Raw genomic sequence first — 26,984 nt, forward strand, 5'->3', positions numbered from 1 at the left:
TTTTACCTAAATATTTAGTTGGTATTTTGGTTAGGTTAGAAACCATTTAATATAGTACATTCTGGGGGGAGCTCATTTCCATAATTCTCTGTTGTAGTTTCCATAATTTTGTTACTAAAGTTTTTTGTTTTCATTGTACTTAGGTATATTTCGTTAGGATTAGCCTAACTTCACTTCTAGAGTGTGGTGACTATAAGATATAAGTACCAAATGCAATGTATTTTACAGGTTATCAAAAGGATCGCATACAAAAACTAAGGTCAATTACTGTAGCACAGTGGCTATAGGACTATCCTCCTGAGAAAGAAGATTGAAGTTCGAGTCGCATTGCAGTGATGAAAAACTGAAGAACCTAGAAACCGAATCACGAAACCGGTGCAGAGGGTTTGATCTCAGCCTAATAATGCAGGACCCAGAGTTCAAACCCGGCTGTTGCAACATCACAGGATCGACACAATGACCTTAGTAGTCAAGATGCGTCGTTAATCCGACCCAATAAACTACAATTCAAAAATTGAGGCTTGGGGGTGCTGTATAGTTTAACTTTACCCCCTCTTACTTGCAAGGGGTGAGATGTTTATATGAAGACAGCAAACGAACCTAAACAAGCTTAAAATGAAATGCAAAATTTATAAAAAGAATGACCAAAACCGCATGTTTTATACGTGATATCACGCGAGTTAAAATAAGACCTAAAACTGCGTAAAATACCTGTTTTTGCATGTAAAAACAACAATAAATCAAGAAAGAGCATTTTCTTTTCAGCATTGTAGAGGTTTAATAAACAGGCAAAACCTGTTAAGGAATTTGAAATAAAATAATCAAACTTGGGACTTTATGCCACTCTAGCTACGACTGGAAGATAATCATTTATAAATAAAAAAATTAAGATTATTCGGCTTCTGTCTACAAATAGCCTCTTATAATTGCAACTGTAAAATATTTTTATTTCGCCAACACATAATTATGCGAAAAAATCAGTTAGGTCTAGTAGAAAAGTCAGAAATGACAGTATTCTGACTGAGCTAACGAAGCAAAAACAGCAAGTGAATCAAAAGAACTAGAAATTACCTGTTAAATCGAAGATTCTTTTTATTGGCTACATCAATCGTTTAAACCTGTTTGGTTTATAAATCCAGTATCCTATGAGTTTTAGTATGTGTAAATTTGTTACCAGAATCCCTTATTGCCGAAAGAATCCCTTATTGCCGGTTTCACGAATATTCTTGTATTATTCATTGATTTTATTGTCCCTACCAGTATTTCAATTCCTGGGATCGAAACCGACTTTGCATATCCGTCTTATAAAAATAAACTCATGTTTTTTTATATTTTTACTGCGTCGTTATTGTGCAATTTCTAAAATAAAGCAATTTGAATATTATTCTAAAGAACGAGCGAAAAATCAGGCCCAGGAAGCTATTTTGGCGGTCTGTAGCTTGGGCCGAAAAGTTTTTCAGATAATTGCAAAACACATCGGTATCAAACAGTTCGTGGTAACGAACTGTAGTAAGGAGCGACCCGGCTCAATGGTAACCAAAACTCTAAAAAATGGAATTTTGATACCAATAGCTACATCAAAAGAATCGCATTTTAATGCTGGTTTTAAATATATAAGTTTCATCAAGTTTAGTCTTACCCATCAAAAGTTACGAGCCTGAGAAAATTTGCGTTATTTTAGAAAATAGGGGGAAACGCCCCCTAAAAGTCATAGAATCTTAACGAAAATCACACCATCAGATTCAGCGTATCAGAGAACCCTACTGTAGAAGTTTCGAGCTCCTATCTACAAAAATGTGGAATTTTGCATTTTTTGCCAGAAGGCAGATCACGGATGCGTGTTTATTTGTTTTTTTGTTTTTTTGTTTTTTTGTTTTTTTTTTCTTTTCCCCAGGGGTGATCGTATCGACCCAGTTGTCCTAGAATGTTGCAAGAGGGCTCATTCTAACGGAAATGAAAAGTTCTAGTGCCCTTTTTAAGTGACCAAAAAAATTGGAGGGCACCTAGGCCCCCTCCCACGCTAATTATTTTCCCAAAGTCAACGGATCAAAATTCTGAGATAGCCATTTTATTCAGCGTAGTCGAAAAACCTTATAACTATGTCTTTGGGGACGACTTACTCCCCCACAGTCCCCGTGGGAGGGGCAACAAGTTACAAACTTTGACCTGTGCTTACATATAGTAATGGTTATTGGGAAGTATACAGGCGTTTTCAGGAGGATTTTTTTGGTTTGGGGGAGGGGTTGAGAAGAGGGGGATATGCTGGGGGAACTTTCCTTCGAGAATTTGTAATGGGAGAAGAAAATTTCCATGAAAGGAGAGCAGGATTTACTAGCATTATTTAAAAAAAAACAATTAAAAAATAAAAGTGAAAAAGCTTTTTCAGCTGGAAGTAAGGAACAGCAATAAAACTTAAAACAAACAGAAATTATTACCCATATGAGGGGCTCACCTCCTTCTAATACCTCGCTCTTTACGCTAAAGTATTTTCGGTAATTTCAACTACTTATTCTACGGCTTTTGTGATTCAGGGGGTCATTCTTAATGAATTGGGATAAAATTTAAGCTTTAGTGTAAAGAGCGAGGTACTGACGATGGGGCGAATCCCCTCATATATGTAATAAAAACATGAGAATACAAAAGTTCTTTACGTAAGCTAATTTATAAGTTACGTAAATCTTTTACCAATAAAAAGATTCGTAAAAAATTAAAAGTTCTAGTTGCCTTTTTAATTAACCAAAAAATCGGGGGGCAACTAGGCTTCGTCCCCCGCTCTTTTTTTCTCAAAATCATTCGATCAAAATTATGAGAAAGCCATTGAGCCAAAAAAAAAAATATGCAAATTTCGTTTTGATCATTCCTCTGCGGAGAGCCAAAATCAAAACATGCATTGATTCAAAAACGTTCAGAAATTAAATAAAAAAAACAAGTTTTTTCAACTGAAAGTAAGGAGTGACATCAAAACTTAAAACGCACAGAAATTACTTCGTATATGAAAGAGGCTGCTTCCTCATCAACGCCCCGCTCTTTACGCTAAAGTTTTTTACTGTTTTAGAAAGAAGAATTGAGAGAAAGAGTCAAACTTTAGCGTAAAGAGCGGGGCGTTGATGAGGAAGCAGCCTCTTTCATATACGAAGTAATTTCTGTGCGTTTTAAGTTTTGATGTCACTCCTTACTTTCAGTTGAAAAAACTTGTTTTTTTTATTTAATATTATTTAGGGATGAATTTCGACATGTGTACAATTCAATGAAACCAAAGAAAATTAAGGCTAGACCTTGTCTGATTTTCAGAATAATCTACCATTTACATATGGTTTTACATTTGAAAGGATTCATTGAAATTGAAATCCACAAAAATACTATGACGTCGAAGTAGAAGTTAATTAGAATATGTCCTCGTGTACATAGCCGTTCTAGATATGCAATTAGTTTCAATAAAATCAAAGTGTGCCGGTTGGAAAGTAAACTTATTCGCATTCACACTGAAATGTTATCACACTAAAATCCTAAATTAAAACCGTCAAAATTAGGTGAGGAGGGGGGTCTTTAAATAAAATAATACCTTTTAAGGTGTAAATATATCCTGCCTATTTTACTCCAGATTTTGGTTTGTAAGGAGGTCTTAAGGGAGATCTCTGAAAATTTTTTATCCCAGATATATGCAGGTAAGAAAAAATATTCATACCATCAACTAATTGTCATCAAAAATTCGTGAACTCACTTGTATATGATAAACAGTTTCAGGCCAAAGCGAAAGAGTAACAGAGGTTGCATCAGTATACAGATGACCTTTCAAACCGCCTCCATCAACCTCCCAGGTGACCAAATAATCTGCATCTTCTTCATTCTCTATGTTTTTAACACGTTTTTCCCCTGTACGCTGCGCTGGCCATGCCACCTCTGCGATAACCAATACTCTTTGATGAATCAAACTAACCTGAAATATCATATTTATAGTTAAGGCCGGACAGCCTAGTTAAGGCTCTCGACAAAAATGAGCCTACCAGTGGTAATAATGAACAATTAAAGGACCGTTTGGGAGGTTATATTAAACCACAACTCATTCGCTTATGTAGTCATAAAAAATCAGAGGAAGAAACAGTGGTAAACTTATAAAGCGTAACTATTATCATTAATTTTGACAAAAACGGAGCCAGCAGCTTGAATTACTTGAAACTTACCCTAAATGGACGGGTTTTCCAATCGATCAGTTAAAATACATCCATGTTGCAAGTGAACTATCATGACAGGCGGACCCGAGGCAAAGATATAGGTGTGTGATAAAGGGCGCATCCAGGATTTTTGTTCAAGGGAGTGTTTTTTCGGGAGGGAGGGGGGCACGAAAAAACTAAAAAAAACATATAATATTTGTTTATATCCATTTTTGTTTCGATTTTACGAGTCAAGCAACAATTTCGGGGGCAGGGAGGGGGTTCAAACCCCGTAACCCCTCCCCCTGGATACAGCCTTATGTGGGATTCTGTTGTAGTGGCTCATCTTTTTTTCTCAGTTTTTAAATACTTAGTATCAAATTCACTTTAAATTAAGGCAAGTACCGAAAGAACAGAGAGGAAGAGGGAGTGAGAGAATCAACCCTAGCCTCCCTACACTTGGAGGGATATATTTAGACTAATAAAACGTACGTATTGAGGGAGTAACAGCTCCCTCTTAATTTGGAAACCGTCTTTTTTACCGGGAAACGGTAGGTTTTGAATACCAAAGCTTTTGAATAAAAAGGTGACCTTTGGTGCAGAGTGAAGGTTTGATTGGGAGAGGAATCTGCCTCATATTTAGGCAAGTCCTATTTCATTATATAAAATATAAAAGAGGCCCTTATTCTCACAGTTGTTATACAGAAAGTAAATCTAGCGTAAGGAACGAGAAGGGGAGGGTGGAAGCTTCTTCAGATTTAGAATATTCCCGAGCAAAAATAAAATGAATCTTTTAAATGAAAGCAAATTGCGATTTTAAAATTTAAAATGAAAGACATTATCCAATATAAGAGATGTAAATTAGTTATACAACATGGTGAAAAGGCTAGATTCCGCTTGAAACATCATGTACAGATACAACTGCTGTGTCAGTCAACATATCTGCACAGGAAACCCTCCAATGGATAAAATAATAAAATTGATAACCAATGATGTTCCCTTTTATTATTTGGACCCCCCAAATACAAGAGTAGCTATCTATGCCATCAATATAATTAGACCTTTATCTGTGCCAGCCAGTCTAAAATTGGAGATATCTATAACACTTAAACCCGACTTTTCCACGATGCATCTTCGAAACTTCCAAACTTTAGAAAATCCGAAAAAATATAACTTTTCCGACTTTCTATATTTTTAAGTCATTAGGCTAAAGCTTGAAAATGATAAAATTTTATAAGCAGGTGTCAAGAATTGCTTCAGTACTTTTGAAAGAAGAAGCCTAACGAACACTTGAAAAAAGGAGTTCCAGACTTAGTTGGCAAAAAATATCCCACGATCTTCTCATAATAAGGTTACAAAATACAGGAAAATTATAGATCAAAACTTAATCGAATTGGGGCTAAGTTATACGTAAAATAAAGGTAGGCAACATTTACCCTCTGTGTCCCCAAACAAAAGAGTTGAATTTAGAAGAAATTTTTCATATAATTTTCAACATAAACGAGCATTTTTCAAAGGCACATTTCTCAATATGGTTCAAGTCAGGTTACTTAAATATAACTCTTGACCTACAAATTTATATGCAGTCAGGCCCGTAGCCTACAGTTGAAAAATTCAAGATTTTTACAATTTCCTCGTAATTTCGCATAGGTTTTTTTTTTATAAGATTTATATTTTCCTTTTTTCATTTCTTCAGGTTTGCTCCGCTTGGCCCACTTCCCAAGAAACGAATTATGTCATACCGCATGATATCAATATCAACTGATTAATTAGCAATAAATAACTTACGATTAGCTATGAAAGTTAGCCTATTAACAATATATTTTAACCAAAAAGGTCAGTTTCAATGAGGTAAGTAGCCAGAGCCTTCACCGGTCGTCATATAAATGACGACCGGGACACTCAAAGAAAAAGCGACCGGGACACAAGGAATGTTCGATTAGCAATCACCATCAACAAAGCACCGGGACACAAATGACGACCGGGACACAGGGAGTATAAATGACGACCAGGATATAAGTAAAAAAAAAACTAAAAAAAACTAAAAAATAGGTAAAAACTACAAAAAAAAACTAAAAAGAAAAAAAACTAAAAACTAATAAAAAAAATAAAAAAGCTAAAAAACTAAAAAAAAAACTAAAAAAGAAAAAATAAATAAAAAAAGGAAAAAAATGAAAAATAAAGGAGAAAAACAAAACTAAAAAAAAATAAAAATAAAAAATAAATAAAAAGAAAAAAAACTAAAAAAACTAAAAAAAGTAAAAACCAAAATAAAAACTAAAAAGAAAAAAAGGGGAAAATACAAAAATTTATTTCATCATATACCATTTCAAAAACGAATGTATATACAGACCGGGACACCGGGATACAAATGACGACCGGGACACAGGGAATATAAATGACGACCGGGACACAGGGACACAACTACAACGGGGACGCCGGGGGGCACACGGGGATATATAAATGACGACAGGGACACAGGGAATGTTCGATTAGCAATCACCATCAACAAAGCTCAAGGGCAATCATTAGAATCATGAGGTATAACTAAAAAAAACTAAAAAAAAGGTAAAAAACTAACACCTAAAAAAAAGACCAATTCAAAAACGAATGTATATACAGACCGGGACACCGGGACACAAATGACGACCGGGACACCGGGAAACAAGGAATATAAATGACGCCCGGGGACCCTCAAAGAGAAATCACAGACTGGGACACCGGGACACAAATGACGACCGGGACACATGGAATAAAAATGACGACCTGGACACAGGGGCACAACTACAACGGGGACGCCGGGGGGCACAGGGGGATATATAAATGACGACGGCGACACAGGGAATCGTCGATTAGCAATCACCATCAACAAAGCTCAAGGGCAATCATTAGAATCATGAGGTATAGATCTGAATACGGATTGTTTTCCCATGGACCATTATATGTTGCATGTTCAAGAGTCGGTAAACCTGACAATCTATTTATATGCACAGACAATGGGACAGCAAAGAATGTTGTATATTCGCAAGTTTTAAGTAGTTAAAAACATATATATATATATATATATATATATATATATATATATATATATATATATATATATATATTCACAGGTGGGACATAGGGACACAACTACAATGGCGCGTAACTAATATGGCGCGTAACGACTTACGCGCACGGGGGGCTTGGGGGGGAGGGGGGGGCGAAGCGCCCCCTCAAACTAGGTGTTGGGGTGGCGCGAAGCGCCACCCCAACAGCTAGTAATTTATAAATTTGTACACATTTATTAAATATAGGATCCCCGGCAGAATATGTTCTTGGGTAATTGCCTTGTTTTAATAAATATCAAACAGTGGAAAACTGCATTATGTATTTTAACCTTGTTGCCAGAAATCCAGAGTATATGTTACTTGCTAACCAGTGTTCTTTGCATGCGCTAAAATTGGCAAGTAAGGACAGATTATAGCAGCAATCATACTTCTATTTTCGCACAATTTTACATTCTCTTTAAAGTAAAAGCTCTTATTTCAATGAATTGAACAAGAAAAACAAAATTGAAAATTACCCAAGGCTATGAATCTCAGTTTTTGTTCAAAACGTATCGACTATAATTTAGGGTTACCACCTTCGTGCCTTCACATTAGAATACCATATGCAATTAATATTGAAGCCCCGTCATTATCGAGTTTAGAGTAAAAAGAGCAAGAAGTCGGCAGATTCTATACTGACTAAATCTATTCTTGAAAATTACAAATTTCTGATCGATTAGAAGTTTGATCCGTAAGATAGGAAATAAAATCTATATCAAACAGTTCGTGGTAACGAACTGTGGTAACGTGGTAACGTGGTAACAGTTCGTAAGGAGCGACCCGGCTCAATAGTAACCAAAACTCTAAAAAATGGAATTTTGATACCAATAGCTATATCAAAAGAATCGCATTTTAATGCTGGTTTTAAATATATAAGTTTCATCAAGTTTAGTCTTACCCATCAAAAGTTACGAGCCTGAGAAAATTTGCGTTATTTTAGAAAATAGGGCGAAACACCCCCTAAAAGTCATAGAATCTTAACGAAAATCCCACCATCAGATTCAGCGTATCAGAGAACCCTGTTGTAGGAGTTTCGAGCTCCTATCTACAAAAATGTGGAATTTTGCATTTTTTGCCAGAAGGCAGATCACGGATGCGTGTTTATTTTATTTTTTTTTTCCAGGGGTGATCGTATCGACCCAGTTGTCCTAGAATGTTGCAAGAGGGCTCATTCTAACGGAAATGAAAAGTTCTATTGCCCTTTTTAAGTGACCAAAAAAATTGGAGGGCACCTAGGCCCCCTCCCACGCTAATTATTTTCCAAAAGTCATCGGATCAAAATTGTGATATAGCCATTTTATTTGGCATAGTTGAAAAACCATATAACTATGTCTTTGGGGACGACTTACTCCCCCATAGTCCCCGTGGGAGGGGCAACAAGTTACAAACTTTCACCTGTCCTTACATATAGTAATGGTTATTGTGAAGTATACAGGCGTTTTCAGAAGGATTTTTTTGGTTGGGGGGAGGGGTTGAGAAGAGGGGGATATGCTGGGGGAACTTTCCATCGAGAATTTGTCATGAGAGAAGAAAACTTCCATGAAGGGAGAGCAGGATTTACTAGCATTATTTAATTATTTTATTAAATAATAATCGCTCGGATCAAAACTCTGAGATAGCCATTTTATTCAGCGTAGTCGAAAAACCTTATAACTATGTCTTTGGGGACGACTTACTCCCCCATAGTCCCCGTGGGAGGGGCAACAAGTTACAAACTTTCACCTGTGCTTACATATAGTAATGGTTATTGGGAAGTATACAGGCGTTTTCAGGAGGATTTTTTTGGTTGGGGGGAGGGGTTGAGAAGAGGGGGATATGCTGGGGGAACTTTTCATCGAGAATTTGTCATGGGAGAAGAAAACTTCCATGAAGGGAGAGCAGGATTTACTAGCATTATTTAAAAAGAATTAAAAAATAAATGTGAAAAAGCTTTTTCAGCTGGAAGTAAGGAACAGCAATAAAACTTAAAACAAACAGAAATTATTACCCATATGAGGGGCTCACCTCCTTATAATACCTAGCTCTTTACGCTAAAGTATTTTTAGTAATTTCAACTATTTATCCTACGGCTTTTGTGATTCAGGGGTCATTCTTAATGAATTGGGATAAAATTTAAGCTTTAGTGTAAAGAGCGAGGTACTGACGATGGGGCGAATCCCCTCATATATGTAATAAAAACATGAGAATACAAAGGTTCTTTACGTAAGCTAATTTATAAGTTACGTAAATCTTTTACCAATAAAAAGATTCGTAAAAAATTAAAAGTTCTAGTTGCCTTTTTAATTAACCAAAAAATCGGAGGGCAACTAGGCTTCGCCCCCGCTCTTTTTTCTCAAAATCATTCGATCAAAATTATGAGAAAGCCATTTAGCCCAAAAAAAAGAAAATATGCAAATTTCGTTTTGATTATTCCTCTGCGGAGAGCCAAAATCAAAACATGCATTGATTCAAAAACGTTCAGAAATTAAATAAAAAAAACGAGTTTTTTTAACTGAAAGTAAGGAGCGACATTAAAACTTAAAACGCACAGAAATTACTTCGTATATGAAAGAGGCTGCTTCCTCATCAACGCCCCGCTCTTTACGCTAAAGTTTTTTACTGTTTTAAAAAGAAGAATTGAGAGAAAGAGTCAAACTTTAGCGTAAAGAAAGGGGCGCTGCAGCCTCTTTCATATACGAAGTAATTTCTGTGCGTTTTAAGTTTTAATGTCGCTCCTTACTTTCAGTTAAAAAAACTCGTTTTTTTTATTTAATAAGATGACAGACGTGTTTACAAAGCTACAGACTAGTCTCACCAGCCGTGCTATCAATGAACAGTAATATAGCCTACAATTTTTGACTGTGGAAATACAATTTAGTACTATTGAAAATCAAGCAAGAATAAACCTTAATATGAATTCAATTGATTTTTATTAATTTAAAATTTTAATTAAATTAATTTAAATTATATTAATTTAAGCAAGTCGCTTAATGAATTACGTACGAAAGTGCAAGCCGTCTTCTAACAAACAAAAAATATGAGGCTGTTTTCCAAGATACTTGTATTTGTACATGACTGGATTGGTCAATTCTTTATTAAAAAAAGAAAAAAATCGAGGAAAGAAAGATTGATTTTACCTACCAAATTATCTTTCAAGCTAATCTTGAGGCAGGTTGGTAAACATCCCTAAAGAACACTTAAAAACTGACCGGTGAAGTCTGAACTAGAATATCAAAGATTTTCGTCCACGTATTGTCTTATGTCTCCAAGGAACAACTATGAGTGGAGTGAGGGAAGAGAGAGCCGATTTTCTTCAAGATCTTTTTTATCCTAAGTAGCTTTAGTCTTGTTTTGTCTTAAGGGCTCTTGTCTTGTTGCTAGAAAATCATTTGACTCTTTTTTTGTCAAAAATTCTATGATCCATGTTGGAAAAATTATCCATAATTTCCTTTCAATTGATATGCATGACTGTTGTACGAATTTCCTTAAGGGAGGGGGCTAAGAAAGGTGGATGGTAAGAAACATCATTCAATGCAATGCCTTATTAGTGGATAATACGTGTTAATTATAAGGAACACCCCCAAGAAGAGAAGTTAGGTTATTCCTAATGAAATATACCTAATTTGATGAAAATACAATACTTTAGTAACAAAAATATGGAAACTACCAGAGAATTATGGAAAGCAGGCCCCACAGAACGCATTATATTAAATGGTTACTAGCCTAACCAAAATACCAACTAAAATTTTAAATTAAAATATATCTACATTGTAGTTTTTCTCTCTCATGCTAAGCTGATTATCACCGAGTACATACTAAAACACAGAAAGAAACCGGTTTTTGTCGGATCTTACAGAGCCTAAATCTCGAGTGGGTTCCGTTTAATTTATAAGTATCTAGTGGATTTCTCATACAATATAAGGAAAAAGATACATAGGAAATATTTCAACTCTATAAACAATTAAGTAGGCCTACCCCAAGAGTACCCCAAGAGCGAGCAAAAAAAAAAAACAACAATGAAATGGGAGCTTTGAAAATAAATCACTGACTTAAAAATCAGATGAATAAAAAAAAATTAAAAGCCAAACAAAAGAAAAAGCATCTAATATGTAATCTGAATACAACTGAATTATTCCAGTCCAATCTAGAAGTAACTAAATTTATATATCCAATTAATGAATAGCAAAACGAAGAAAAGCAACTTTATTTTATACCAGCTTTGTCATTATTATTCAATTGTGAAACAATTCTTTGGATTTGGACTGGTTGTAATTTTTGTTTACCCTGTTTTCTTAATTGTTTCACAAGTAATTTAGTTTATTTTAGCTGAGTCAATCGTCTTATCGGATGGTTCATTTTTTTATATTTCATAAAATAAACTAGAATATAACTTGTCTAAATCCTTATTAATACCAAGTCTTAAAAAAAATCCTTTTTAAGCTTTAGTTTAAACAAAACGACCGGGGACGTTAAAAGAGGTCCAACAAAAGCAGAATCGAAAGTTTCACAAGTTTTTTAATGCCTTTCGATAGAATTTGGCACTCAATAAGCTATTCCTGTGTGTGTTGGTCCAATGTTTTGCCTTTTCTTTTTTTTCTGACTTTCACGATGTCAGTTCGGCTTTAGATCTTTCAACAAGAGTAAAAGGTTTCAAAATAAACAAAGAGACAATTTCTAGCCTCTTCAAAATAGCAATGTCTTCTGAAAGCAGTTTACAGAAATTATTAATTAATACCTCTTTTAGGCTCCAGTGATTTGGTCGACTTAGGACTGTCGCACCTCGTAGCTCCTTTTCTTCAGGCCGGTAATAACCAAGAAACCCTTCCCGGCCAACCACTAAGATTCGAAGATTATGGGATGACTTTGGTGGAAGGATAAATCTTTCTTCCGTGGTCTGCAAGAAATAGAAGCAGGGTAATAAGAAATCCGTTGAAAGCAAATACATTTTTTTTATTGTTATTTTTTTATTAATTACTCACCCGTAAAGCAGGGACGTCATTTCACACAATAACAACAATAAAAAAAATTCTCCATACCCCCCCCCCCCGTAGACAGGTATTTAAGCAAATATATGTAAGCTTGTTATCATGACATCGCATTTTCGGTTTCCTTTTTGATGTTTGTATTTTTTATAGCCTTTGTTTATTGCTATCTTTCCAAAACTACTCTAAATAAATTTTCACGTTTCTGGTTCGACTAGTTTAATTCATTTTTAAGTTCAAAGAAAAAACTACCCCCCCCCCACCCTAAAGTTACACATAAAATGCCTATAGTTACCAGAGCCAACTATCATAGCCACAGGTAGATAAGATTTAAATATTAGCAGAGTATAGAATCCGGTTTCTTTATACAAAAATGTTCAAGTTCCATAATAGGATAATAAAAACTAGTAAATAGGAACCAAGGTTTGTGATTCGGAAGACTATTTAATGTAGCAAATGGCCCTAATTCGAATTAATCTGGCACTAAGAAGGGTATTTACTCTACTATTCTCTATTGTTACTTATTTCCCCTCTGAACTCAAATAATAGACCCCCTAGTTTTATTTCCGACACTGATCCGCCGACTAAACTCCATTGGCAGTTTTTAAGCTCCATACACACCTGTCTATTGTCAATTTCGATACGGTTGACGGGTTTCACATTTAGCATTACTCACTGTTTGACTACTGGAGGGAAAGGGTCAGTGACAAAAAACTATAAAACCTTACAATGTCTTGGAATTCATTTCCGGTTATTTACTCCTTTTTTTCATCTTAAATCCCTAATCCACAGGAGGTTTCGAGATTATCATTACATATTCGCCAGCGTGTCAATTGACCTAGAGCCAAGACAGTCAAAACAAAATTGGTATAAACAGTCAAAATTTCAGGAGTGAAGAAATCTTCATCTTGTAGTATTGCACGCTACAAGGCGCATCTTTGTTTTTTTCAGCTCCTCGGGGGATTATTTGAATAGATTTCGGGAGGGAGTTCCTCCAATCCATTCCCCCATGCGTAGAGGTATCACTCCGTCCCATCCTCTTTGAAGCTTCCAATGTATTAGCTTATTCTTTATGACCTTTCAACACTCCAACCTAGTCTGGGAGGGTCTGCTTTCCTCTTTCTCCCTCCTAAGATATTAATTGAAACTATCCTGGCAATTTAACCTTTTTTTCTTTTTTAACCTTTTTTGTGGCTAAAGCACAAAAACCTATTTTTAAAATGTCTTTGTCATCCCATCTTATTCCCAAAAATAAGGCTGAATAAAGACGATTTTTTATAGCACTTTTGTTAAATCAATGCCTATTTTTCATAAGTACGAAAAAAGTTTGCTACATCTCCTCAGTTTTTTCGTAATACTACTTTAAGGATAAAATAGGCTTTCTAAACATTATCGTCGAACACACAGCTCTCTTTTGAAGAAGACTAATATACAACGACATCCTTCGTCAGAAGAAGAAAAGGAATTTTGAAAGCAAAAAAAAATCTGAGTGACGCTCTTCTCTCGAAGTTTCCAATTAGAGAAAATGCCTCTCCGACGATATTCTGAAAAGTTTCAAGAGACAATGATTTCACGATGATAATCCTAGGATACATTTTTTTATTTTTTTTAAATATCTCTTATGCCGATGAAAAATGTTGTTTAATGTTTTATTAATCTCGGTAGTTTGCACCTGAATGAAAGATTTGACCATAACTGCTGAAACGTAGTCATAGAAATCCCAATCATTGCTTCACACAGGTCAGACTCTTAGTGAGTAAGTTTCGGTGATTTGAGAATCAGACAATTTTCTTGAGATGGGGGAAGGAGCCTAAAAAAGATATCATTTTTAGACAGCTGTTTTCAAATTTTTCAAGTGGGGATTCTTCAGAACCATCATAGGCTGAGGGAAGGCCCCTCCCTTTTTCCTTCCTGGGAACTCCTCCCCTTTCCTGCTACGCAAATATCTGTACTCTATCGTTATTTTCCTAGACTCTCTGTCCTAGTTAAGCTTTGGGGAGTGGGAAGCATAAGAGACGTTGCTTATTTATAAAATTGTTATTAGATACCTCTTTTGAATAGCTCTTTTGAATAGTTGTGTTTCATCGTAATTTTTTGATTTTAAAAGCCACTTGCACCAAATAGATCCGTTGCCTCCTTTTTTAGGAAGAGTCTACAGGCTACTCATTACAACGCCTTAACTCTTCTAAACTTTTATGACGAGGAACATAAAACTAATAGTATACATTAGAAATTGAAGTACAAATTACTTTATGCTTTTAGCGAGACCTAAATAATAAAAGCAGACTGTCATAACAAATGTAGAATCAAAACTATTAAATATGCACCTAATTGCAGATCTAAGTATATACTATAATTTAGCTGGAAGGATTCTACGAGGTCATACTTACAAATAATCTTTTGATAATTTGCTAAATTACTCTCTTAGACCGGTTTATCTATTCAACAGAAAAAAAGAGCTTTGAACCATTGTTTAAAATCACTTTAATGGCTAAGAATTTGATAGCCATGACCACAACAAATATGATTTACTAACAGCTTTTCCCGGCCTGAAATTATGGCTTCTCTCGTAGAATTAATTACTCAGCTAGACAAGAGTAATAGTAGAAAATGGATGTATGTAATGCTTTAGAAATTTAATGCGGCTCTTTAAAGTAATGGACCTCAACTTGTTTTTATATAAAGTATTCTTTGCTTCTGAGTTTTAGATAAGGGGTTGCGCAAGAAGGCATTTTATGCAAATTAGAGGGACGGGTCATTTATCTGAATCTGCTCCTGGGCTATACAAAGCCTAGGTAGTTTTTTTTGCTCAGTAAATCATGTTATAAACTAACACTTGTAATATATATAGCTGTGCCCTTCTCCTCACGCCCTCGACATCTTTTCTATTCTATCATTTCGTGCTTTGTTTTCTGTCCGTAATTATATTCTTCTTCTTATCTTTTTTCCCTTTTTCTTCACATACATTTATCCTTTTCTCGTGAATGTTTAAAAGATGCTATATGTTTTTGGAATAAAGAGTGATTGTGGTACATCCAAGCGAAGGTAAGCTTGCGGAGATCGCCTTGTTAATTGTGAGTAATTTGTGAATTGTTGTGAATTAGATTTGCTATAGTAAAAATCAAATGCAACCTCATATTGACTTTTTTTCTGACAGGATTACGGCGTCTTACAATTCTTATGGCAAGTCTCAACTAGGGCTAATCTTTATAACTCTTCCTATACACTGACTAATTATATTCTATATTGCATATTTCATAGATCTAAAAATATTTCGAATCTCTATTTTGTTGTAATGTTAATTATTTTAATAATTACAACATAATAAGCGTCAATTAAAGCATAGCAATATATAATCGCCAGTAAATGAAAAACAGATCGAGTAGTTTCTAACTTTACATGTATAAACTCTGTACCACATATCATATGTTTATTTCCTTTAAATTTCCAGATATTAAGGATTTCAACCAGTTTTTTTGTTTAATTTTGTGCAGCTTTGGGGCTCCGATGAAATTCTTGGCCTAAATCTCTTTTTTTTTTCGCATTCAACCTAACATCCATTAGAGAGAGGACTTTGGAGATTCTATATCTGTGTTTTAACCAAAATCGAACTGTAATAGTATTAAACCGTTATGCTGTTTTAAAAGATTGGCTTTAGTACTGGATGTGAATACTTCGACGGTTCTAGATGACATAATCATTTTTTAGCAAGGTTTTGCCTTTTACTGCTCATTAGAATTTTATTTTGCTTTACACGGGGCGATTTAAAAATAGTAGCTTCAACTTTTGACGGAGTTCATTCTTTACGGTCAAGTAATATTTATGCATTTTCTTACTGGTTATTTCGATTTTATTCCTTTCTCAAATTTGAAAATAGACTTTGCTCCTCCCCCTTTTTATGTGAAAAATGCACTTTGCCCTTATCGTCCATCGTGAGTATTTAATTAGTTAGAGATCTCTGCTGTTTGTGCTAAATCTATATCTATATATATAAAAATAAGTTGTCTGTCCGTGGATCTGTGGATCAGGTGACGTCATGTTTCTGTGTCGGCTGACGTCATGAAATTAGTTGTCAGGTGACGTCATGTTTCTGTGTCGGCTGACGTCATGAAATTAGTTGTCGTCATTTTTGCTTTGACGGTGACGTCATTCAAGTTATATAAGACATATGTTCACGTAGAAATCTATTAATGTTTAAGTTTACAATGACTGATGAAGATGCTCAAAGAGTCTATGCCAAAAAACTTGCTGCTGATAGTTCCTCGGCACGCTTTCTTTTCTGACTTTCTCTATCAGCAGCAAGTTTTTTGGCATAGACTCTTTGAGCATCTTCATCAGTCATTGTAAACTTAAGCATTAATAGATTTCTACGTGAACATATGTCTTATATAACTTGAATGACGTCACCGTCAAAGCAAAAATGACGGCAACTAATTTCATGACTTAATTACAGAACTTAATTTCTGTGTTGACTGACGTCATGAAATTAGTTGTCGTCATTTTTGTTATGACGATGCTTAGTATATTGTAAAACACATTAATTTGGTTAATAATATACCATTTAAAACACCAAAATGAACATGCTGGAGTAGTCACTCGGTGAGAGAGGGTGTCAGAACGGAGAATGAAGGTCCCAGGTTCAAATCCTGGTTAGGCTAAAAAAGGTAAAAATCTAAAAACTAAAAAAAACTGAAAAAACTAAAAAAGGCAAAAACTACAAAAAAAACTAAAAACTAATAAAAAAAAATTAAGAATAAAAATAAAAAAAATAAAAAAGATAAAAACTAAAAAAAAAGTAAAAAGAAAAAACGAAAAAAAACTAAAAAAGCTAAAAAAAAAGGTAAAAAACCAATAAAAAACTGAAAAGAAAAAAGGAATAAAACTAAAAAAAATTTCATCTAAAAAACTAAAAAAAACTAAAAAAGGTAAAAACTAAAAGAACTAAAAAGAAAAAAAAAACTAACAAAAGGAAAAAAACTGAAAAATAAAGGAGAAAAAGAAAACTAAAAAATATAAATAAAAATAAAAAAACTAAAAAGATAAAAACTTCAAAAAAAACTAAAAAGAAAAAAGAAAAAAACTAAAAAACCTAAAAAAAGGTCAAAACCAATAAAAAAAAAAACTAAAAGGAAAAAAAGGGAAAAAATTAAAAATTTATTTCATCATATACCAATTCAAAAACGAATGTATACCGGGATGACGACCGGGACACAGGGAATATAAATGACACAACTACAACGGGGACGCCGGGGGGCACAGGGGGATATAAATGACGACCGGGACACCGGGACACAAGGAATATAAATGACGCCCGGGACACTCAAAGAGAAATCAGAGACTGGGACACCGGGACACAAATGACGACCGGGACACAGGGAATATAAATGACGACCGGGACACAGGGACATAACTACAAAGGGGACGCCGGGGTGCACAGGGGGATATATAAATGACGATGGCGACTCAGGGAATGGTCGATTAGCAATCACCATCAACAAAGCTCAAGGGCAATCATTAGAATCATGAGGTATAGATCTGAATACGGATTGTTTTCCCATTGACCATTATATGTTGCATGTTCAAGAGTCGGTAAACCTGACAATCTATTTATATGCACAGACAATGGGACAGCAAAGAATGTTGTATATTCGCAAGTTTTAAGTAGTTAAAAACATATATATATATATATATATATATATATATATATATATATATATATATATATATATATATATATATATATATATATATATATATATCTATATTCACAGGTGGGACATAGGGACACAACTACAATGGCGCGTAACTAATATGGCGCGTAACGACTTACGCGCGCGGGGGGGCTCAGGGGGGGGGGGGGCGCGAAGCGCCCCCACCAACTATGTGTTGGGGTGGCGCGAAGCGCCACCCCAACAGCTAGTAAATTATATATCTATCTGTTACTGACTGAAATCACAAACTCAGGTTTTGCAGAAAATGAAGGGTAAATTTCAAGTACCCGACAAAAAGATATTGTTCTCGATCAAAAGACTGCTCGATAATAAATAAAAACAAAAACAAAAAAACGTGCCTTCATCAGGGGGACACGAGTTGGGGGTGGACAGATTTTGAAGAATGCCTGTTTTTAGTATTTTCATTCAAAAAACGAACAATCCTACAAAACAAATTCAAGAAAACCTGTACTTCACCCCCTATATTTTTACAAATTCGTACCCCTTAGTGTAATCACTTTACAGAAAATTTCGTTGTTCCATAGCCTAGTATCATAATACATGACATAGCTATGATAACTTAATATTTTCACACCATTTTTAATTTATTTTACGTTCTATTTTGACACTTAATTCTTACCACACATAAACGATTTCGGCCCTCCATAATATACTTTCTACTAATCGTTTCTTAAATAAGCATGAAATTCGAAAATAGTTTTTAAAATATGCATTGCTGCTGCGTACAGTAGCTTTATTTCACAGGATCATAACCTTTACTTCACATTCCAAAGTACAATTTATCATCCATCATATTCCACACCGACATTTTGACTAGTTGTTTGCCAAATATTCGCATTTCTCCTACAGGCCTTCTATAATTATGAACTGGATAGGGTTATTAATGGAAACTATTCAAGAGTACACTTGAATCCTCAATAACACCCAGGAATAGAACTAAACGCTTTTTTTGCTCAAGATAGGCCTAGGCCTATATATTTCTCTAGTTAAAATACACTTAATTCGAAAATACATCCAGGATTATCGCATTAATGGAACTTTCGGTGTCATAATTTAGACAGGTTTTTTTTTTTCAAAATATAGGCATTTTTATTTTCCAAATAAACACAAATTCGGTATTACCATTATGACTTATAATCGTTTCACCAAGTTGTTTTCTTGATTAACCACGTAAATACAAATTTTCAAGATTAGATGAAGTGTATTTAAACCCATAAAAAGGCCATCTAAACAAAAAAGAAATAAGCACAAGCACAGTAGCTATCTCTAATATTCCAAATTTATTTGACAACGTTTTAGTGGTTGTATTTTATAAGAGAAGGCGATTGAATGAAGATTAGGAAAAAATACAGCAATAATAAACACTGACATTTCCAAGATTTTTGAATTTTCCAAGAGTTCTACTTTTCGACTGTTTTGTAAGACACAATAAAATTCAGAATTCAAATTGAAAAGTGGGTCATCAAGAATTTATACAACTTAGACAAAATATTGAGCTGTGTTTCAGCAAAAAATATACAGATACACTATTTTGTTATTTTCCATTCAGTTCAATGGTTTAAAAGGTATTTAAAAAAATTCAAGTTAACATGTTCTAGCTGGCACATTTTCACATTTGAAGAAAATATATTGTAACAGCATACAAATAAGTTCCAATTTTTTAGTATGCTCATAGAAATATTGAAAATTACTGAATTATCTAAGTTCAAAGTTTGTAATCTATTTTTGACAAATGGCCAATTTTCACAGAAATTTCAGCTTGGGGAGATATAGAAGGGGTGTCACGTATGGGGGAGAGGGGGTACAACCCTTCGACGATTTAAATTAGTCAATGAAAAAAAATTAGTTTATAAAATAGCGGCAGGGAGGACCATTATTTTACTGGCTCAAATCTTTTTTTTTAGGAAATTGGGCTGATGGAAAACGTAATTGGGCTGATAAAAGCGTGAAATCAGGGAAAGAAGATCAGCTTCTGTCGGTAATTAAATACATAAAAAAAAAAAACTTTTTTTAACGGAAAGTAAGGAGCGACAGTAAAACTTAAAATGAACCAAAATTACTTTGTATATGAAAGGGGTTGCTTCCTCATCAACGCCCCGCTCTTTACGCTAAAGTTTGACTTTTTCTCTTAACTCTACTTTGTAAAACAGTAAAAACTTTAGCGTAAAGAGCGGGGCGTTGATGAGGAAGCAGCCTCTTTCATATACCAAGTAATTTCTGTTCGTTTTAAGTTTTAATATCACTCCTTACTTTCCGTTAAAAAAAATTATTTAATTTCTGAATGTTTTTGAATCAACGCATGTTTTTATTTTGGCTCTCCGTAGATGAATAATTGAAACAAAATTTGCATATTTATATTTTTTGGCTAAATGGCTTTCTCATAGTTTTGATCGAATGATCTTAAGAAAAAAGGGAACGGGAGAGGAGGCCTAGTTGCCCTCCGATTTCTCGGTTACTTAGAAAGGCAAATAGAACTTTTAATTTTTTACGAATGTTTTTATTAGTAAAAGATATACGTAACTTACAAATTAGCTTACGTAACGAACTTCTGTATTCTCATGTTTCTATTACGTAAATGAGGGGGTCCACCCCCTCGTCAGTACCTCGCTCTTTACACAAAAGCTTAAATTTTGTCCCAATTTCTTAAGAATGACCCCTGAATCACAAAAGCCGTAGAATAAATAGTTGAAATTACTAAAAATACTTTAGCGTAGAGAGCAAGGTATTAGGAGGAGGTGAGCCCATCATATGCGTAATAATTTCAGTTCGTTTTAAGTTTGAATGCTGCTCCTTACTTTCAGTTGAAAACAGTTTTTCATATTGATTTTTTTATTGTTTTTTTTTTTTAAATAATGCTAGAAAATCCTGCGCTCCTTTCATGGAAATTTTCTTCCCCCATGACAAATTTCTCCAGGGAAAGTTCTCCCAACATATCCCCTTTTCTCAACCCCTTCCCCGACCGAAAAATCCCCCTGAAAACGTCTGAACACTTCCAAATAACCATTACTATATGTAAGCACTGGTCAAAGTTTGTAACTTGTAGCCCCTGCCACGGGGACTGTGGGGGATTAAGTCGTCCCCAAAGACATAGTTATTAGGTTTTTTGACTACGTTGAATAAAATAGCTATCTCAGAATTTTGATCCGGTAGCTCTGGGAAAATAATTAGCGTGGGAGGGGGCCTAGGTGCCCTCCAATTTTTTTGGTCACTTAAAAAGGGCACTACAACTTTTCATTTCCGTTAGAACGAGCCCTCTCACTAGATTCTAGGACCTTTGGGTCGAATCGATCACCCCTGGGAAAAAATAACAAAAAAAAACTGAAAAAAAACAAACAAACAAATAAACACGCATTTTGAATTTTTGAATTTTTGTAGGTAGGAGCTTGAAACTTCTACAGTAGAGTTCTCTGATACCTGATGGTGTGATTTTCGTTAAGATTCTATTACTTTTAGGGGTTATTTCCCCCTATTTTCTAAAATAAGGCAAATTTTCTCAGGCTCGTAACTTTTGATAGGTAAGACTAAACGTGATGAAATATATATATTTAAAATCAGCATTAAAATGCGATTCTTTTGATGTAGGTATTGGTATCAAAATTTCATTTTTTAGAATTTTGGTTACTATTGAGTCGGGTCACTCCTTACTACAGTTCGTTACCACGAATTGTTTGAAAAATAAAAAATAAATAATTTAATAGCAATGCTACCCGAGCCAATCCGTAAAACCGATCAACCAGTCGGTAAATTCTATTGTCCCCACACCCAAAACATTCTGGCTAGTGACAGTTCTGGAACCTTAGAAAATATTGGTTCACATTATATTTTAGAATTTTTCTTAATTAGAATACCATCTAACTAGAAATTAAATTTAAAATTTGTAATCGCCTTTTTTGCCACCCTTTGACTGAACGGGCTAGGTACAGTATATATATATATATATATATATATATATATATATATATATATATATATATATATATATATATATATATATATATATATATATATATATATATATATATATATATCGACTTATTACCAATACTTACAATACTTATGCCTAAGATATTAACACTCCTTTTGGCACTCCCTGGGGTTTATTTTTCTTTAAGTTGAAGAGTAATAAAAAAAAGATCAATATTATTACTTGTATAATTGATATTTTCCCTCTAAGTTTAATATATTGCAATAATGAATATCATTAACAGCAATAAACGTGACTTCATAGTTTTTATGCTGAAGAAGATTTATTGTATAATTAGCTCACTTTATAGATCCTAGATTTCGTAATCCCTACCGAAACTGTAACAATTTCTAGAACAATTTTATAAATTTTCATTTGATCCCACGTTTTTATGGCACTCGGTATTAACCAAGTGACATATAGCAATCGCAAATTCTGTCGGCCTGTCGGTCCCGGTTTTGCTACTTTAGGCACTTACAGGTAAGCTAGGACGATGAAATTTGGCAGGCGTATCAGGGACCGGACCAGATTAAATTATAAAGAGTTGTTTTCCCGATTGGTAATTCTGAAAAATTAGAAAAAATGAGGTATTTTGAACTTACGAACGGGTGATCGGATCTCAATGAAACTTGAGATTTAGAAGGATATCGTGTCTCAGAGCTCTTATTTTAAATCCCGACCGGATCTGGTGACATTGGGGGGAGTTTGGGGCGAAGGAACCTAAAATCATAGAAAATGCTTAGATTGGAGGGATCGGGATGAAATTTGGTGGAAAAAATAATCAGAAGTCTTAGATACGTGATTTAAATAATTGGAACGGATCCGCTCTATGGGGGGGGGGGTTAATTCTGAAAAATTAGAAAAAATTACGTATTAACTTACGAAGGAGTGATCGGATATTCATGAAACTCCATATTTAGAAGGATCTTGTAACTCAGATCTCTTATTTTAAATCTCAACCGGATCCAGCGTAATTGGTGGGGGCAGTTGGGGGGACCGGAAATCTTAGAAAATACTTAAAGCGGTGATATCAGGATGAAACTGGATGGGAAGAATAAAAACCTGTCTAAGATACGTGACTGACATAACCGGACCGGATCTGCTTTCTTTGGTGGAGTTGGGGGGGGGGGGTTAATTTTGAAAATTGAGGTATTTGTAACTTACGAAAAGGTGACCAGATCTTAATGAAATTTGATATTTAGAAGGATCTTGTTCTTTAAAGCTCCAATCTTAAATTCCGACCAGATCCTGTGACATTGGGGAGGATTGGAGGGGGAAACCGAAATTCATGGAAAACGTAAAAATTGGGGTATTTTTATCTTACGAATAGGTGATCAGATTTCAATGAAATTTGATATTTAGAAGGAATTCATGTCCCAGAGCTCTTATTTCAAATCCCGACCATATCTTTGACATTGGGGGAGTTGGAGGGGGAAATCTTGGAAAACACTTGGAGCGCAGGAATCGGGATGAAGCTTGGTGGATAGAATAAGCAAATGTCCTTGATACGTCATTTACGGAACCGTGTTGGATTCGCTCTCTTTGGGGGAGTTGGGAGCAGGGGTTCAGTGATTTGGCGAGTCAGGTGCTTCTGGACGTGCTAGGACGATGAAAATCGATAGGCGTGTCAGGGACCTGCACAAATTGACTTGATAAAGTCGTTTTCCCAGATTCGACCATCTGGAGGGGTAAGAGGAGAGGAAATATTAGAAAAAATTAGGTATTTATAACTTACGAGTGGGTGACCGGATCTTAATGACTTTTGATACTTAGAAGGACATCGTGACTCAGAGCTCTTATTTTAAATCCTGACCGGCATTAAGCCTCTTATTTTCCTTTAAATCAATCTATTTATTCATAGAATTTTGTTAGAGCTCATACCATATGATCTCTTGGCTCTTAGCTCTTCTTGCCTCGTCACAAGTGCTGTATGAGCTCTTAGCTCTTGTTTTGATGCTGCCGGCCAACCGGAAAAAAATCATGCGTGCCTGCTTAAGCCTCTTTCTTGGCAGAGCTGAATATTCAAGAATTACTGGCTAAGGCAAAGCTCATCAGGATTATCTCTCTTAAGGAACCTGCTGGAAGGAATGTTAAAATCTGTAGATTTATCCCAACATAGTGGCGTCCCTGCTGGGGTGTTTCCGATTAAAGTCAGTAAATTCAACCCTTTTCTGACAAAGTAACATAAATCACTAAGGACTTGTGGCGAATGATTTTAAAAATGACGTCAGGAAAAAAGGTCAAATTAAAACTGCCAATGAACATTAACTTCAACAAAACATTCAAAAAAGTTACATATAGTTTTTAGCTATACCTGCGCAAGTTGGTGCCAGATATCTGGACTTTCTTTTTGAATTAGGACGTACACAATTTTCTTTTTGTCTTTCTTTGGCCATTCGGCAAGGTCCCCTGTTAGTTTAATAGCTGGCTCCCCCATTGTTGGTATAACTGGGTCTTTTTGTGCAGCATCTAGAGGATTATTCCGATGAAAGGCACACGCCTCTTGACATCCTGGAAACTGAAAAACAAAGACAATTTTAATTATATAAGTGGAAAGTGTCCATAACCAGTGGCACCAATTGGGAAGATTGTCCCTATTATTTCTACTTTGTATTTCTTTGTTATGGAAAGGCAGTGTGGTCTTCGTCGCTATTTTCGTCTAGCCTATGGGGAGCAGTTGACCCATGATATCTTTTATTTTATTAGTCTAGGTAAAAAAAATGCTAATATTATCAATCAACAAAAATTTTTAGAATCCTGTAGAAATGAAAACCTTATTCCCAAGTCTTTATGATATAAATTACATTTAAATACCCGGAAAGAAGCGCAATTCGCCCATACACTACAGTTAAAAACCTTAGTCCATATTATTAAGGACAAAAAACAGAAAAGACATAATTTCTTCAGAGAGAAAATCGTTGGAAACTTTTTTGCTGGAAAACCTGTCCACTGTTGATTTTGCTCAAGTTGTTAGATTAGAAAGGAATTTGTTTCGCCACGATTTTCGCTTGTTCAAGGAACGCCTCTGTAAAAAATTGGAAGGCTTGCGAAATGAATCTTTGATGAAAAACCGTATTTATTCTCCAAGATTCACTCCTGGACCTGCTATTGTTAACCTCTCTTCTAAAACACTGGAACCCCAGGAAATCGAAACACTGGAAAAAGGTCCAAAATTCTCTTTTCTATTCGGAACAGGTTCCTGTGGCAGATATAGTTTCCTCTCTAGAGTCCGCTTTGCATAAACACTATCCTTCTGTTTCTAACCCTGATGAAGTTAGATCTGGTCTTATAAATACTCTTTATAACAGCCAAAAAAAGTTTAAGCCTCCTCACTTCCACACTAAAAAATTTGCACGACGTAAAAACACTATCTAATCTCCGAAAAGATCCTTCTATTATAATAACTAGAGCCGACAAAAGCAATTCATTTGTTGTCATGAATACGACAGACTATGACAACAAAATTCTTTCTTATTTAAATGATACAATTACATATAAAACAATAAGTCATGATCCTACTGATCAGTTTGCTAATAATATTATAAATGAATCAAAGCAGCTAAAACAAAATGGTAAAATCACCCCACAATTATACAATAATTTTTTTCCTCGTGGTAGTTTCTGTCCTAAACTCTACGGTTTATCAAAAATACATAAACAGGGTATTCCCTTAAGACCTATCGTAGCGTGTACTAAAGCCCCTGCTGCTAATATTGGGAAATGACTTTGCACAGCTTTCAAACCTTTATTGCATTCTCAAAATTCCTATATTCGTAATTCTGCAGATTTGGTTGAAAAACTTATTAACACAAGTATTTCAGAAAACACAATAGTTAGTACTTTTGACATTGTTTCCATCTATACAAATATAGATGTGACTATTCCTAAGGAATTATTAAAAAACAAAATAGAAGAAAATTACCACTTAATCGAGGCTTCAGCGACGGGAATTGATTGTGAAGTTTTAATGACTCTGGTTAAAATTTGTAATAAGTTTTCTATGTATTTTCAATTTCGCGATTCTTTTTATCAGCAAAAAAATAGGTTGCCCATGGGGGCACCTTTATCCGGGCTACTGGCAAATATTTATGTCGAGAACCTTGAAAATTGGGCATTAAATTCTTATTTCTTAAAACATGTCTATTGGGGTCGTTATATGGATGACGTAATTTAACTTTGGAATCTACAGTAGGGTTCTCTGATACGCTGAATCTGATGGTGTGATTTTCGTTAAAATTCTACGACTTTTAGGGGGTGTTTCCCCCTATTTTCTAAAATAGTAACTTTTGATGGGTAAGACTAAACTTGATGAAACTTATATATTTAAAATCAGCATTAGAATGCGATTCTTTTGATGTAGCTATTGGCATCAAAATTCCATTTTTTAGAGTTTTGGTTACTATTGAGCCGGGTCGCTCCTTACTATTCGTTACCATACTACAGTTACCTTACTACAGTTCGTTACCACGAACTGTGATGATATATATATATATACTTACCTGATGATATATATATATATATATATATATATATATATATATATATATATATATATATATATATATATATATATATATATATATATATATATATATATATCCCGATATAAATAACAGGAACGGGACGTAGTCTCGATATTTTACAGAAGAAACATAATAATAATGAAAATAGAGATAAATATAGTTGGGACTGTTATAAACCATACAAGGATATTTAAATTTATGTCAGCAATGTCAAACGCGACTGATTCTGTGAGCTGAAATATTAGGGTTTTTTGTCTTCCGGTATATCTTCACCTCAGAAAACAACAAACCTAATTTAAGGTATTATGTCGAAAATGCTCTGAAAAAAACGAGTGAGGCTATACACCGGGTACCCAAAGAGAATATTTCCTATAATACATCTTAAAATCAGTCGGACTATATAGATTTTCAAACCTCGCAAGAGAGTAAATGCGCCGGTTTTTCTCTCCTTTTATTTGTTTCGTTGGACAGGCTCTGCAGCTAGTCATATACATTGTACGAAAATATCAGGGTTGCATGCCATATGCTATTCTTTTTTTAATTATAGATGCACATTGTTTTGTA

At 34.7% G+C, this 26,984-nt stretch overlaps 1 protein-coding gene across 1 annotated transcript in view; it reads right to left on the reverse strand.

The window, feature by feature from the left end:
• LOC136029316 (uncharacterized) overlaps positions 1 to 26,984 on the reverse strand; it is a 93,324-nt gene that overhangs the window by 17,431 nt on the left and 48,909 nt on the right. The window contains exons 4-6 of the mRNA XM_065707584.1: positions 24,212 to 24,415; positions 11,955 to 12,113; positions 3,722 to 3,937 (exon numbers count right to left, since the gene is read on the reverse strand). Coding sequence (XP_065563656.1) covers positions 3,722 to 3,937; positions 11,955 to 12,113; positions 24,212 to 24,415 — 579 coding nt within the window. The remainder of the gene's footprint in view (positions 1 to 3,721; positions 3,938 to 11,954; positions 12,114 to 24,211; positions 24,416 to 26,984) is intronic.

This window comes from Artemia franciscana, chromosome 7, assembly GCF_032884065.1.
Source record: "Artemia franciscana chromosome 7, ASM3288406v1, whole genome shotgun sequence".
NCBI lineage: Eukaryota > Metazoa > Arthropoda > Branchiopoda > Anostraca > Artemiidae > Artemia > Artemia franciscana.